At 40.9% G+C, this 17,161-nt stretch overlaps 1 protein-coding gene across 5 annotated transcripts in view; it reads right to left on the reverse strand.

Moving 5' to 3' along the window:
* Positions 1–17,161, reverse strand: part of CPLANE2 (ciliogenesis and planar polarity effector complex subunit 2) — a 43,975-nt gene that overhangs the window by 5,550 nt on the left and 21,264 nt on the right. For 3 of the 5 annotated variants that reach the window (XM_069240726.1, XM_069240725.1, XM_069240728.1), the window contains exon 3: positions 4,681–4,833. The exons of 1 other annotated variant lie outside the window; for it this stretch is intronic. In XM_069240726.1, coding sequence (XP_069096827.1) covers positions 4,681–4,833 — 153 coding nt within the window. Of the gene's footprint in view, positions 1–4,680; positions 4,834–6,766; positions 16,104–17,161 lie in introns of those variants that run through there. One more of the 5 variants, XM_069240729.1, reaches the window with a different exon arrangement.

A 17,161-nucleotide genomic window follows, 5' to 3' on the forward strand; every position in this document is an offset into this window, starting at 1 on the left:
ATGAAGCGTAACAAATATGCTCTAGACTTGTAATGAACATACAAAAATGTTTGAAGTTAACTATATATGTGGCAGGCGTTTCACATCTGAAACAGACTATCAGCCACTGCTGACCAAGTATAAGTAAACAAGCAGTGGTATATCCAATAGGTCTTGCCTTTGGGACCTTATAAGTATTTAGCCATGCAGCACATTAAACATTCCCTAGAGTGCACCACAATAAAAATAGCTTTCGGAAGAAATACGGTCATGTAACCATATAGTGATTCCCTAGAAGGCATAACCACATGAAAGTAGAGGGGCAGAGAGAACTGCAGTGTAAGTATAGATTCAGCCCCCGGAGGGCATAGTGCATTACACATTTTCAGGCCTAGCAGGCCTGCAAGAATATTGTTACAAACAAGGCCGTTAGAACACAAACTACTCCCAGCTGTAAAGCAAAAGCTCCAGCCATGAGAGAGCTTAAAAAGACATTGAATGGTGGGAGAGGTTATGATTTTGGGGTCCCCCAATCTATTGTGGGGACCCAGAAGATTAAATGAACAGAAAGCACATGTTGTGCTGAACGTTTTGGTGGTGGTCCCATTGTCCTAGGACCACCACAGGCTGAGTTATGGGCAAAAATGTTTTGTAAATGGAATGCCCGTAAAGCAGTATAGGGTGAGTTTCCCGAGGGAAGTGAATATTGTAGTATTGGTTCTACCACTATGCTAAGAGAGCTGCATTGAGGGTTTCCTTTGTGTTTTTTTCTATTTAAAAGGTACCAGCTTGTATATTTTTCACCTGCTAAACTAGGGAAGAATTTAGGAATGGGGCTGCAAATTTAAACAGTGCTCATTTAAAGTGCTCCAATCTTCCGGTCGAGTTTGCGCTATATAATTAAAAAAGAATCCTCATCCAGCTTCAGCCTTTGTCGGGTGCAGACACTGCAAAGAAACAGCAAGATGCCAGAGGAGGGAACAACATACTACCACCAGTGCGAAGCAGAGAGGCAGAAGGAAAAAGTAGTGCGCGCCTACACAATCCATGGAACAGGGTCAGTCTCCAAGGTGATAACGAAACAGCCGCAAGGAGGGACAATCCGAAAGCATTTACCTAACAAACTAAATGAAATTTGAAAGGCAGGCAAAAAACGAATGAAAGTGATGGGCATGGTGAAAGCCCACAGAAGTAGATTACACCATGTCAGGAGAGAGCACATCTGCGCTGCCCAGGCACGGCCTAAAAATTATTTCAAAGGCAAACGATCACAAGAACTTACCTTTTGGTCACACTACGCAAGGAAATCTAATAATTCTAAATTCACAATATCCACTACTGATGCAATTGCACAATTAACAATGGTACGGGCACTGAATATAGAAACGACACCAAAATTGGACTCAGGCAACCATATCATAAAAGTCTTATGTGAAAGAGACTGCAACAAGTGATAACAATGTGACAGGCAGCTAAGGATGAAGAACAATCTGGTGTCACAGCAGTCTGAAGGAAGCACCTATGTGGATGTTACCATGCTAAGAGACCGAATCAATAAAAGTCAGTACTATGAGTAGAGTTACAGCAACCACTGTCACTGTAGTGTTTGTATACCAAAAGGCCTCCCTTTCAGCCTTTTTCCATTGCCAACACCTTAGAGATAAATTGCAAGTAAAGATCTCATCTGTTCTTCCCACAAACACCGAATATGATGCTCCAGATCAAAGAAAAAATATATCAAAGACTATAAGATAATGGGGCAAGAGCCTGCAAAGACGACAGATCACGGAAAGCAGGGGACTTGCTAAGAGACTTGTTAAGAGAATGTGTGAAGTGCACCCAAACACTAGAGTAATGGAGGAGAGCTGGATGAATTAACAAAACATTCTACAAAAAGACTAAGCTTGGTAAAACAGAGAACAGGAGGAGAACGCAGTGACTACATAGGACAAAATGTGTATACACAAAATGTTCATTACGAGAAAACAAAGACAATCTGTAACGCAAACATGATATTTAGCAAGTGTCTTCTCAAACAATGGGCTTTTAAAACTAAAGGAGAACTGCAAGCATAAAAATATTAAGCTAATCCGATGGATATGGATAATAATTACTATAATTAAATGTCAACTCATAATCATAATATTTTGGTACTTAAACCAAGATAAAAAGAGGGGTGTGTCATGACACACTTTGGATAACATTGCATGTCTCATTTCCAATTGTGGATCTTACATTTACACTCCAGTAAAACTAATCACAGCACAAGAAGCGAATGAAGCAGCAACACACTACGTTGCTCTTTATGACCAATACTTTTATCAAGGCAAGATACAGACTTACCTCTGATAGCCTTTGTACCTAGGTACCAATGGCAGTAAGAAAATACAGTATTCCCCTACCTCCCACTTCATAGGTTCCTTTCTTGTTGCAATCAGTGTCTCACTGACCTTAAAAAAGCCAACTTCACTGTTGCAGGCCACGGATCCAATGCCACAAACCTGCATCGATTACTTTCACTACTTTACAAGTGCCTTAAAATTTGACCTCTGCTACCAAGAGCATCTGTAATCTCTCAGTCAAGCAATATTGCCTGCCTCAACAATTTGACTGTTTACTTTATTGCAGTGTTTATAAAGCACTTACTACTGCAGTACTTGCCTAGATGGGTAGCACGCTACACCATGCAGGGTGTGTGGCTGGAAGGATGTTGTCTTTGTTTTCATTCTATGTGGGAAGTGTTTCCATGTCGTGCTTGATGACTACTGAGGTGCAGTTATCGTATTATGGGTTGAAGAGTTTAGCAGTGTGGTGGATAAGTGTGAAAGACGGAAGCGCAGTTCTATGGTTATTAGTATGCCTGTGGCTTTGACCAGCTCTGCAGGCCCCTTTATGGTATTTCTTATGATGTAATCTGCTTAGCTGGTTAGTGTACGGAGTTATCCAATCTGAGAGTTTGTATAATTCTGGCACTGAGCTGGCATGGTTGGAGGGAGACTGAAATGGGGAGATCTATTGGGACAGGCATTTCTATTCTCATCCCACCTCTGAGTGTCTGTGGGATGTAAAGAAGCAGTCAGATTTTATAGATATTTTGGACCTGCAGTGGTGGACTACATTAAAACCTTCTGAATTGTCCAGCAATGTGTAACAGATCTCCTCAATTATTTCATGCCCGTTCATTTGGTAATGTTTGGATTTTGGCTGTACAGTGCTGGTGATGAATAGTCCTCAGAACAGATTTGTCTTGTGTGAATTTAAAAGGTATACATTACAATTTGATGCTGACTGCTGCATGCTATGCTGTTAGTACCTTTGTGGGCAATAACTGTTTGAAAGACATAATTTTATAATGGCACGGTGAACCACACTTCAGTCCTTCCTAGCTTACCTGCATTTCAAAAGCAGTTTGCTGGTTGAGATGTTTCTAATTCCTGGATTGTGAGCGGAGGCTTGTGCTTAAGGGTGTAACTGTTTTCTGGGCTTTGTAACCAGGGTGTGGATCATGAAGTTATCTACGAATAGCCATGATTTCAACTGTCTTCTGAAGTGTATTTGCTCCTGTATGTTTCGAATAGTGGCTGGTAGTGCGTGTCAGAGATTGGAGGCATGTACTGAGAAAGTAGTGCCTCCTACGGATTTCTTATAGTAAGTTGGTATGATTGTAAGTGGTGGAAGGCTGGAACTCAGTGTTGTATTTAGTTTCCATTGCTTGAATTTAACTTGTAGCTATAGCTGTCCTTTTCCTTGGGAGGCTCTGTGGATAATGCAGAGTGCTTTGACCATTGCTTTTCAAACTATGCATAACAAGCAGAGCGACTGCAGGACCAGAGTCATGCGTGCTCTTGGGTAAAGGCGGACAAGAAGTCTTGCAGCAGAATTAGGATTATGCTTTAGTTTTGTGAATGATAAATGTGGGTGTACCAAGGTATAGGCTGTTGGCATAGTCAAGCTTGGAGATTTCGAGTTTGAGGATGGCTTGCAGTTCATGTTCGCATGCAAGGTATGGAAAGATGCAATCTACTGTTTTTATTAGGAAGAAAGCACTGTTTGTGAAGTTAACATGCAGCATAAGGATAGATCTGAATACATGACTACTCCCACTTCTATTTATGTTGGAAAAGCTTCATGTTCCTTAGGGCATATGGTGGTAGGCTGTTACTTTTGTGATTGCCCACAGGTGTTAATCTCTGCATCAGTGGTATTGACCTTTAGATGGTTATTCATCTATGTGTTTATGGCATGGAGGCAGTCATCAAGTTGCGAATTGTAGAGGTCTTGGGGCTATCCATTTTAAAATTATCTCGGTGTCATCTGCATTGTTGTAACAGGAGATGTTGTATTATTTTATCAGATTTGGTAAGGTTCTTAGGTAGATGTTGAGTAATATATAGGATATGATGGACCCCAGAAGAAGCCCATAGTGTTGTGTGTGAGTAGGTGTTGTGATAATAGGTAGGTAGACAAAACTATGTCTGTGAGATTGAAAGCAATTTTATATAGCACCTGCACTGCAAGGAGCACTGGGGCAATTACAAGACAAGTAAATATAGTATAACACAACAAAATATCAAGAAGCTTAACAATATCCAGAGCAACAGTTGCATTTGGAGCATATTAATCAATGTGCAAGTCATGTTAATCAGCAGTGTGCTAACTAGGAACAATTGTGATGGATGAGTGTCACAGAAAATAAGTCACCTGTGGTCTCATGATGCACAACAGGCACCTCCAAGCCAGCAAGCTTGGCTACCATGGCGGTCTTTCCGACGCTGCTTTTCCCAGAGACAAAAATCTTATAGCAAGCAGTGTCAGCAGCTACCTGTGGTGGAAGAACTGGCCTCTCAATCAGCCCTGCATGAAGAAGACAGCAGAGAAATAAGAAACAACGACACAAGAGCAGTTGACACAACACACAAAAATCAAGTAGCACATGCACTGCAGAAAATCAGAGAAGTGGATGATGGCACTGAGCAGGGCTTAATGGGGCAAATGCAGGGGGGTGGAATTTAATATAATATCTACTTGTGCATGGGGTAGGCTGCTTCTAAAATCAACTTGTAATGTAAAAAAAAAACTACTTGTCCCTGTGGTACTATGTAGTACAGCGGCAAATTATGGCCGCAATCTCATTATGTAAGAGCTCTGATAATAGCCTCACTCATTATGCCAGGGTTACTACTATAGTAGGGCTTGAATACTTGCAACTTCAATCCCTGTTATAGCAATTTCCTTATTTTGAAACCTTTGCGCAGATCTACATACTGGGGCTGGAGGAAGCAGTAAGCACTAGTTCAAGGGCTGGAATGCTTTTGAGTCTGCCTTACACTAACTTGCATGTTTTAAGGATTTTCACTAGCTCTTCCCCCTTCCCATAATGAGAAAGGTTGGAAATGTACTCCTAAAAATGGCAGAAGTAGAAGTTCTTCCAGGGTTGGGAAGTGAGTGGTTGGAGTGAAAGTGAACTTGTATATAGATTTTCACATGAGCAAATCTACACATGCATATTTGCTTGTGCTAAAATACAGTTCACAAATATTTTCGAGGAGTATGATTTCCTGATCTACTTCTGTAAGTGCTTGTGAATTCATGAAAGTCACTAAATCAACGACATACGCCATGAATGCACGTTTGTGGCTTTCTAAAAGAATTGGGTCCTTAATTAGGTCTGGTGTTAAAGACATTTCGTTTTTCTTAGGCTTTACTGTGAGTGATCACTTTCTGCTCTTCCACAAGGAGCATATTGGCACACCAAGTAGTTTTGTTCAGTGCCAGGAACTACTGTGGCAATTAGTGGCATAATGAGACTAGAGGCCCCCCTGCAAAGAACACGGAGGGCCCCACTTCCAGACTCATTCAGGGCAGGTGCTGTGCTGGAAGGGGCTCCCCCTGTGTGGGGGCTGCTGGACCTTTGTTACGACACTGGTGGCAAAGTGTGCTTTTTGAAACCAAAAACTTTTTTTTTCTTTTCACCAATGTTTGTTACAATGGTGGGGGCGTGGTAGCTCCCACAACAATAAAGTGTTATAAAAGCCATGTCAAAACAAGATATGCATTGACGAAACCAAAAGACTCACAAAAAATGTTGGATCGTTAGCTTTGCCAGTGCTTGTTTATTTTTCATGCTTCCCATAATCTTGTTGAAAATGGTTACACTGACTTTCCATTAGGAATATTTTTGGGAAATAGTAGCATGCATGACCACATTTTACTAAATGACGCTTCAAAGAAATAGCACCTAACATTTCATAGCGAAACGTTTTTTTCCTACTTGCATTTTTTTCTGAACATTTTATTTTGAAAGCAAGTAATCATTGCTCTTGCTCACATGTTTCTGCAAACATTTGCATCTAATCAGAAAGCATTCTGGGAGCATTATACTTAACCTCATATTTTTTAACTTTTCAAACGTGTGCACACTTTTTATTTTTTTTTATACTGGAGCCAATGTCTGTAGTGCAGTGTGACCTCAAAAAGTTTATTTACAGCACTCACCCTAATAATGACGGATTATCATTAATGAACCATAAATACAAGTTCGAACAGCATTCACATATGGACACACATTACCCCAACTACAGACAGTTCCCTTCTCTGTAAACTGGCAGTTAAAGGGTTTGTGCTTCAGGGTGTTGGGCCTACTTGTCCAAAGGACAAAACAAACAAGAAAATATGTTGCGCTTGACCCCTCAAAATATGTCCCGTCAGGCGATATGAATTCCAGACCCCGAAAAATGCAATTACCACTAACTAATATGCTACTCTTTAGAGTTCTTTACTTACTTACACATCAATGTCATTAAACTTCAACAGCCCCATAATTTGCTGGCCTACTGCTCTGAAAGTAGTCTGAAACATTCTTTCACCATTGGTTCCAGACACTCCTGTATTTCAGTCAGTCATCAATCTTTATTCCGTTTCACATGGAACCATAAAATAACATTACAAAATCAATTAAAAACAATCATTAAGGAAAAATGTACAACACAGGAATAAAAACAGCAATGATACAGCCCACGAGGATACACAAACAACAAATAAGGTGTTCCTCAAACAAACTGCGGCAGATAAAAAGTAAGCTAAATTAGAACAAGTAAATAAAAAAAAGCAGGTCAGACTTGTGCAAACTGTTTATCATCGAGCAATGGAATAAAAAAGTTTCATTAATAAAAAGTGCAAAATATAGTAAAGTCCTGGGCCAATTTGTTACAGCAACAAGGGATAAAAGTACCACCATATGAACTTCCACATGGAACTGCAAGTAGATGGTGTATTAAATTTAATGTAAAATGCGTTAAAAAAAGAACCAGTAGTAATCAGACATGTTGTATAAGATAAATGGTTCAATTAAAAGGGTAGTTTGTAGTAGTAAATATGCTCTAACAGATTACTTATCCTTGACCAATAATGACCGCTCTCTATCCCTCCAAGTCACAAAAGTTATTTTGGTTCAAGAGTAATCCTCCGTGACAAGGGACTATGGATGATTAAAAAATTCAGGACGACCGAACTTGATAAAGCAATCCTTTACATAGCTAATCCAATGAATGCTCAAGACTCGATCAAAAGCCAAGCAATCTTTTATTAACAATCGATTTAACTGTTTAGCTGGGCAAACTCAAACCGAGACCCATAGGAATAAGGGCTGCAACATCAACCTGTTCTCTAAAAAGTCAAACCCTAATTCATCACGCTTGATAAAGGAGGATACTCTCTTTGGGAGGGAGAGGAGCTTTCTTAGAATCTTTCTCTCAAACACTTGCAGGGAAGACACACTGGTATATCCCCAAAAGTTTGTTACATCAGGCAGCTACAGAAATACACTTTGCTCTATAAATATAAGTATGATTTTAACATGCTTACGGCCTAGCATAGATGCAAAAGTAAACACACAAACTGTCCTTCTAGTAAACATGGGCCTTCTAGCCAATAGAAGAGGGGACCTAGGCAGTAAAGAACCAAATAGGACACCCATGTAGGAAAAAACAAATACAACAAAGTATAACGCGGTAAGTCCTTGTCTTGGTGGGCTGTGGACCTATAACCATGCCATGAGACTTGGAAAAATGTGTACCTAAGTCAAGACTTCCCATGAATACTATAAACCGGTGTAATGCTATCTGTATTTAACCACCGGCTCCATCTTGAACACCGACTCCATTTTGTGCTGTGCTTTGCTGCAAACGCTGTCACATTAGTGGTGCAGGTGTTTTTCTGCACACAGCTCGTGCAACGTGTTTTCACTGTTTTTCACAAGGACGGGCACATATCATGGGGGAGTAGTAACGATAAGATGTACCAGGCTGAGAATGTTTATGGTAAAGCAGGGAATAGATCAGTCTTGGAAGTGCACTGTGGGATTTGGCCGGTCTCTAATGTGCTCTTTCAACACGGACCTGGTACGGCCAGCGTTTGAACAATAACTTATTTCATGGGAGGGGAGGTTTCTAGAATCCTCCTCTCCAGTTTGTTTAAAGTATATAAGGGGAGGAAGCTTTACAACCAGAATTAGAAAAGACTCGTCTGAGGAGGGACGCCATGCTCAGAAAATAATCCCATTGTGGGTAGTCTCCCTCTGTTTTCAGGGTTCCACAACCTAAGGTTGGCAGACAAAGGGATGATGTTGGTGTCAAGCCCCATGGTGATGCATTTTTCATTCTTATTTTTAGGGTTGTGGTGTGCACGCATGAATACATAGTCTTGTTGAAGTTTTGCATTCTCTTTGTTCCAGTAATCATTATTATTCTACTGCTGTGATTAGGTTAAGAATTACACTGTGTTGCTGCATTTGAAATAAAAGCTCACGTTATTCTTTCCGTACATGAAACTTGGGAAGTGTTTTAATAAATGAATTACTCAGACTAAGAGTAGTGCATTCTTTGCATTCCATTCACTTTGTTTTCCTCTTAGCCTGAAGTAGAGCAGAACAGCCGGTTAAGCAAAACCTTAAGACCCAGAGCAGTACACGAGCAGCAGAACAGGGGCTGAACCAGAACCGATTTTGGGCATGTCCAGATCAACTTCTAACAGTGACTTTTCCAAGCAATTGACATATAATGTAAACAGAAACAGGGCCGGATCACAACCTTGGCGAACACCCCATTTATGTTTAAAGTACTTTGTGCATTCACCCCCTCTTGAAAATATGCCCTATCTCCAAATAATAGCCAAAGGTTTCCCTCTTTTCAACTTTTTTCCCCTGATTGTGTACTCCGCACCTATCAAATACAAATTAAGGCGATAGTCAATAGTGCCTAGGCCTGGACAAACAAAATACGGAATATCAGTTATAACATTCTGCTCCAATGCCCTTTCAACTATCCTATTCAGCAAAATAGGACCAACTATCTTAACCGAGTAGCCAATCAACAAAATGGGCCTATACTACTTGGGGCCGAGCAGCTGCCTTTCTTAAAAGCAGGGACGGTAACAAAGGTAGACCTAGCTTCAAGAATACGCACTTTCACTACTGTGTTCAAGTTCAAAGTTAAAACAGGAATCCAAAAATCTATGTTGGACTTATAGGTCTAATCGGACCCCATCAGGACCAGGAGCCCTGTTAGCAAGGCGCACACATATAGCGTTTTGTACCTCATCTAATGTAAAATTAATAGGGGCTAAGGCTTCACTTTGTATCCCAGCAGTGAGGAATTGGGAAAGCATGCTGTATATAGATTGTAAGTGCTCAACCCATACACCGGACAGAATAGTACACTGCAGGACAGGTCCAACGAAGTCCTAAAGAGTGGGTAGTTAATCTTCCAGAAATTGCACTGTCCCTAAGGTGACTCCCAGCCAGCAACTGCAGCCAGGCTTCATCGGTCAACACCCTCTTTTGCTCTTCTAAGGTACTCTCGTAGAAGGCTCGACATTTGGCAACCCAATTATGGTCTCTAGTTACAGCCTTGACTGCCTTTAAGAGGACTTTAGGTGCCATATAGCAATTAGAGTCAAACCATTTAAAGGGCTTTGGAATTTTGTCATTATTCTTACTCGTCAGATTGGAAGATATGCTATCCCTGATAACATTAAAAGAGTTCGCAATTAGTGTCAGCGCACGTATCATTTAAACAAGAGTCAATCTCGAAATGACAAATCCTGAGTAAATCTATAAAAAAGAGACATCAGGAATTATGACACTCCATTTCAAGTGCTGACCGTAAGAAGAAAGGCTCCCAGTAAGCATAGCTAGGTGGATGGGGTGCTTTTGACTATGGCCCCAGTGAAAGGTAACTGAAAGGGGACTATGATCACTCAAACTCCAGATAACCTCAGATTTCACTAAGAATTCATTCAAAGTGGGAGATATAAAGAAATAATCGATTTCCCTGTTAGCGCCTCTATCAGTAAAAGTAGGAACATACCCTTCTGAGGAGGTGCCAAAGTCGGAGATTAAGGCAAAGACCACACTGTATTCAGCTAGATATGCATCATATAATCTCCCTTGAGTGTGTGCAAAAAGTGCACAGATTCACTAGTTATTTTATCAGGTTGACTACAAAACCGGCTTGGGCAAGGGTGCAAATTGAAAACCCTAGCAGGATAGCATAACTATTCTCCAGGCTAACTTTGGACAGTGAATCAAAAAAAAAAAACCTTGAGAGATGTTACACTACTAGAGATACCTGCCAAAGTACAAGCATTGTAAAGGTTTACTACCACTTAACGAAATAAATTGTTAAATTTTAACAAAACTGCAGCCAAATTAGGAGACCTAGTTTGAATTGGGGACACAGTACTCTTAACTGTTAAAGAAATAAGGATAACCAGACCACCTTTGGCCCTGCCCACGATTGGAGGGAACAGCAGGTGCTGAAGAGAAGAAAAAAAATCCACAAAAGAATTAGAAGATGCATCTCATGTCTCCTGTAAACAACCAACTTAAAATGTTGCCACAAAGTCACACAAGTCGCCACTATCGTTTATGCTAACAACAACTGCAACATTCCATCTAAAGAAGGAAACACCACCAAGGTCCACCTTTTTAAACATGGAGTCGCTCGCACCAACAGACAGAGAACTGGCATTAGTACTTGGGAGTCATTGATTCTCACTTAGTAAACTTAATGGAGCAAAGCGGTTAGAAATAGAGATATGGACCTTGGGTAGAAAAGATGGAACAGTGGTTTAAGAGGGCACTAGAATACGGTTGGGACGGCAAATACAATAGATACATTATTACATAGAAAGAGTGGCTTGTAAAACAAACCCAGAGCGAACACTGTAACACCAGTAGATGGATTCTTTCTAGTTGACAACATCGATAAGAGGAAACCAGCCAAGTGCAGGTTGTTGAAATTAACCACTATACAATCGCCATCCAAAGACTTAGACTGCGGACGGACCCAAGAAACTCTCTTTGTGAACAAAGGCAAGGTACAACCTAAGCTTTTATGCAGAGCTAGTGGACCACTTTGTTTTTGAGCCGCCGATAAGTCTCAACAAAGTTAGATGCCAGCACTGGGATATTATCCAAAATAATAATATAAGGTGTTGCGGCAAGAGGTAGCTCATGATGGGAAGTTTCAACAGTACCACCAGATGAATAGGCTGGTATACAGGTAAGTGGGCTCAGATGAGATGCAGTCACAGATGACCCTGATCAATTGGAGCTTCAGACATGCAGCTCTCAGGTCAATGTCGAATGCCTGGGGTCAGTGATGACTGGAGGTTGAGGATGGCCCTGCTGTGGTGTAATACAAACTCCAGCTTCTGGGATGGGATAGTCTAGAGTCTAGTCTAGTCTAAAGTTTCACCCAGTCTAGAAATTCCAGCAACAGGGATGCCACACCTATCTTTGATACAGTGAGTTAGCACCTCTATGGTAGCCTTCAAGTCAGCAACAGCTTCTCCAATCTTTGAGTCTGCGTTAACAAGCAGAAATTATGGAGTTGAACTGGGATTCCAGTTTCAAAGTTAAGAGTCACCAACTTGTCAACTATATAGTTACATGATTCACTGGGCAGTGGACAGGGCAAATTATCACAAGGTAAAGAGTGAAAACCGGGCTTTGACGCAGGCCTCCTACTCGTTTTTTTTCATTTTTGACCTACACAGTGCAATTGATCTTGACCCAACGTCATGAGTTTCATCACCAACTCCTTTGAGAACGCTTGTGCCACCTGCATGACTGACAGCCATGTAATTTAGGGAAGCCATGGAATAACTATCATTAAGAGTCACTGCAGCAGCCTGAGCGCCAATTCCTAATTTCGCTCCATCGTCCACCTCCTCTTCGTGCAAGACTGTGGGCTGGCCAGGGACCTGTGGAACAATCCCAAGTTCAACTTCCACTGCATTGATTTCTTCTGACAAAGTCCCAACTGCAGAAGTGATCAGCAAAATGATATCAGCCCCGGTGCGTAGGCGTTTTGCAGCACCAACCACTATAGGTAATATGCATTTGCCCACAGTCACTAGTAAGGGTGACCCACATCATAGATAGAATAACCTCCTAAAATTAGTTGACCACAGCACAGATAAATATGAAATGTCCAAATCTTGTCAATCAGAACTGACTGCTTCCACTGTCCTCAACATACACTTCTAGTCCCAGATGCTAGTCTAAATTTTGATAACTACAGGGAAAGAGGAGGGCTTACTATATTCCATCCAATTCACTACATTTAGGAAGACTTGGGATCAAGACAGGTAGCCCAGCCCTGGGCTTGATCAGGTGCAGATGGGCCAGGTCTACACCCTGGCATGGACCCAAGTGCATCCCGTACAGCAGGGCCACCTTTCTCCTCAAATACAGACGACTGGTGCAGCACAGTGGCAGTATTCCCTCCTCCCCCGCCTCATGGGAAATTGGGAGCCAAGGTCCTAGCCCCTTTGTAGCGCTGTTGAATCCTAAGCAATAATCCTGCCTTTCTCCTCAAATATGCCCAACTGGCACAGTACAGTCACTGTATTTCACCCACAGCCTCAGGGGAAGGTGAGAGTCAAATCCTGGCCCATTTGCAGCACCGTTAAACCCCGTGCAGCAGGGCCACTTTTCTCCTCAATTACGCCCGACTGATGCCGCAGTCATGGTATTCCCACCCCCTGCACCCCTCTTGAGTGGTAAAGTTGGGAGCCAAAGTTCTGGCACCTTTGTAGTGCAGCTGAAACCCTCCTAGATCTGTTTCCCAACGCTGCCCTTCTGCACTTCAATATAGTCTCATAAAATCCTTCATTACTGGTTTCATAATACCCAATGGGGTCACAATAATTCCTATTAGTATAAGTTTCACACAGTTCGACCTTAGGTTCTCAATGCCACAAATAATTCTCTGCATGTCAACAGTGCGTGTTAGACAATAAGCATCACTTACCATTTCTCTTGAACCAAATTTTAAAATAAGAGCTTCCGAATGGGAATAACAGAAACACTACGACAAACAGTCCATGTTGCTATCTCAAAGCACCAAGCCTTCCCAAATCAGATAAAATTGAACTTTAAATTGATACTCAATCCTTGATACTAAGAAAGATATAGCAGGAGTAGTTATTAAAGAATACATCCTTTATTTACACTAGCATAGCTATTAGTATTCTGACTATAAAGATCAAAACAATCGAACAAACCAAAACAGTCAAACATAACCGAAATACTTATGAAGTTTCTCCTGACACCACGGATTCACTTCCCACTCACTTGCAGATGTGAAGGATCAGACCTTGTTGCCTATTTCCACAGGATGAACAAGAAACAATATGGTCTTACTGTCTTTATTCCTTCTACTGGGAATTTAAACTTAAACATCTAACTTGATGGTGGAAACATCCTGATGAACGTAAGTGGATTTGGCATACATCAGATTTGGCTAGGGGCAGGTGATTACCAACTCCAGATGGTAGGAATCTAACAGTGAATCTCTGCAGCCTATAATGAGGACATGCCTATCCGGTGGCCAGTAGGCACACAACTCCCTTGCAAAGGTTCACCTCCTCCAGGCTAATTTTCTACAGAGGTCTTGTCTGGTTAATGTATGTAACGTAATGAAAGAGATACGCTCATAGGACATCTTCCGGTAACCTACGTTGTGATGCTTGAAGACTATACTTCTTAGTCTATAACTTAAAGGTACTAAATGTCTAGAGCAATCAATTTTAAACCAGGAAATCACTTTTGTCAAAGACAAACCACTTGCAATGCTCAATGTCATCCCATTTTATAATGAAAAAATAAGACAAGCATTGGCATAGGTCACACCTATAAGATCTACTGACTTTACTAAGTTTTTAGCTATGATATACTGCATCACAGTTACTGTGCAGCATGGCTTAAAAAAAGAAAAGAAAGGACTGTTGCATTGTGTAGGCATGCACAGGCATTCAACACCCACTGAGTGACACGAAAGTGTTGTTATTATATATAACGTAGTATGAAAGCAAATGTTTTACAAAATAATGGGAGAGCGAGTGGGGGGGAGTGAGTTGGGAAGCCGGGGTGAAGTACTGCGGGGACAGGAGAAGCAACATGGCAGGGGGAGGACAATCAACAAGACAGGAGGGGAGAAGCAGAAATAGTTAACGAACACGGGTGAAAAAGAGCAAGGGTGGATTACAGGGGGCGTCTTTTGGGGGCAGGGGCAGAAGCACATGGGCAAGGGAGAGGGGAAACAGCATATGGATGAGACACCTGGAACACACATCCACTCACATGGAATTCTTAAACAAAAGGAAAAAAGTAGTTTCATAAGGGATGAGAGCACAGAAGCTACAAGATCAAACAGATGGTAAATAGGTTATTTGGCATAGGAGGGACAAACACAAGATGGACAAGTTGAAATAAGAAAAAAGCCATCGAACAGAAAGCAAGCAATAGGAATGCCACTAATAACACCCAAAATTAAGCAATGGACAAGCTGAAAGTCCTTGTATGTTCTCGGGAAGCCCACAATAGGTCTTTTGCAATAAGGCAGCTTACATTGTCTGGTAGGCTCGACCAAAAAGGAGCTAGTCCCTTACTGCAATGGCACTGGATGCAAAAGAACAAGGCTAGAGCATGGCTCTCATATGCAGTCCACAAAGCATATTACAAAACATTATAATGTTTCTAGAAATATGGTGCATGAATCGCATAAGGATCCCAATCTATTACACTTGGTTGTACTGAAAATATTGTAGATATGCCTTCATTAAATTACAAAAGGGCAAACAGTGTACACGGGAGAGTGTGTTCAAGTTCTTTTTGGAACAGAACTGTTTTAAGGGCCAAACATAATGGAAACAGGGAAATATTTCCTTAAAAAAAAAAAAAAAGTGTTGCGGACGAGGGTAGGACATATCTTTTATGTGGCTAATAAAAGTAGATAGATTGTAGATAAAATAGTCTAGACAGTCATTATCCATTGGAAGACAGCCTGTACACCTTTTCTGCAGCTGAATTTACTCTTCGAAATAAACTCATAGAGACCATCTTCCATTGCAATAGTCACTTGACACCCACTTGAAGTAAAGTGACAGCAGAAAAGATGAAATTAGGGAAAAGGCTTCCTTCAGTTGTTGGCATACAATGTGCTATTGTGCACCATAAGCCAACTTTGTGCTCTGCCATGCTTAATTGCCAAATGGCTTTTAGCCAAATCTTATCACAAGTCCTGGATTACTACATATTTCAGAAGGGGCAAATCACATAACCCTCAAAAGGTGAACCAGGAAATGCTGATATAGATATCAGTCAATGGATCCTGAACAATCTGACACTCCTCCTGAGTTTTCATTCCTCACCTTTTAGACGTTTAAAAATGTTATCAGTTCCACATGCCAGGCCTCATGCTCCTCATTGCAGTCTCACTTACCCTTCACATTACTCCCATTGATTCTGATAATATCACAACACTCTTGGAGCCTTCAGTGAACCCCTAACCGGTGTGTCTCTCTACTCTCACATTGTGCAATGGATTCTCGGCTTGACTTCCTATCGCTGGTTTAGAAACATCAACGGGCAGACTCACCACACATACTTCATGGGTGCTCTTTTATTTGTCAAATGAGTTGCTTCATTCAGCTTACTACAATCTAAATCCTTACTGGTGCATGACTTAACAATTCATTGATTTCACACTCCCCACATCAATGGCCCTGTGTACTACAATAGATTTCATTGTAAGATCGGGGGCTACCATTATGCACCATCCTTTTAATTGTCACTCCTGCAGCACCTTTAAAGATCATTCATAACAAAGAAAACGTACAGAATTGGAATTTCAACAAATTATAAGTCCCTCAGCATTAGAACACCCTTCCTCTTCTAAATGCTGCTCCTGTTCAGATAAGTGCCTTCCAGACTACTAGACATGTAAATGATAACTGTTGATATTTTATTTGAAAGAGTTAAGCTTCTAATTTTAAGAAGTGGGGTGTGAAACTGTGAACACACAAATATTTAAGTATAAATATATCTTTTTGAAATAATGAATATGTTAGGTTATATTTCAAGATTATTACAGATTTATTATTAGGGAAGTGACTGAAACAGCAACATGTTTAAACTGGAGAAATTTGAAGTTGAGTGCAGGATTTATTTTAATACAAAAGTGGTAAACGGGATTTGAACTCTAAATTACTGATCTGTAATTAGCATGAGGTCATTTCTACATTTTAACATTAAGCGCAAGGATGTCTAGGTATGCATTTGTGTTTCGCAGAAATGTGAACAAGAGCAAACTAATTACAGAGTGCCTGCTGAGGAGTACGGGAAGCGCGAGGTATGTCATGTAGATGCAAGTACCTTAAAGAAGTGGCTGCTAGCATATAGGAGAATGAAGCTTTTTTTTCAAACTAGTGAGTTTAAAAATTCAAAGAGGAAACAAGGGGAGAATTATAATTAAGAGAACTTACTGAAATAAAATGTTGATGAGGGCAGATGTGATAAAGTTTAATGCACAAGAATACTCCCAAACGCGATAATGCGGAGGGAGTATTTACCGTGAGAAGCTATGGCCATTTTGAATGGGGCAGTAAACAAATGAAAAAGACTAAGTCTGTGAATGTGTGTGCTTCAAAACGATTGGTTGACTAGCAACAGTCAGGTCTCATTGGGGTAAACGTTGAGAGGAGCTCTTGTGATTCAAAGGAGATTTAGGGAAGTTTAGTAAATTGATACTATGGCATCAGAAGGAGACAGTGTTGAATTGAATACAACTGAGAGGGGAATAAGTGAGGAAAGTACTAGAAGGCTGATACAAAATGC

This window comes from Pleurodeles waltl, chromosome 6 (assembly GCF_031143425.1).
Source record: "Pleurodeles waltl isolate 20211129_DDA chromosome 6, aPleWal1.hap1.20221129, whole genome shotgun sequence".
Classification (NCBI taxonomy): Eukaryota; Metazoa; Chordata; class Amphibia; order Caudata; family Salamandridae; genus Pleurodeles; species Pleurodeles waltl.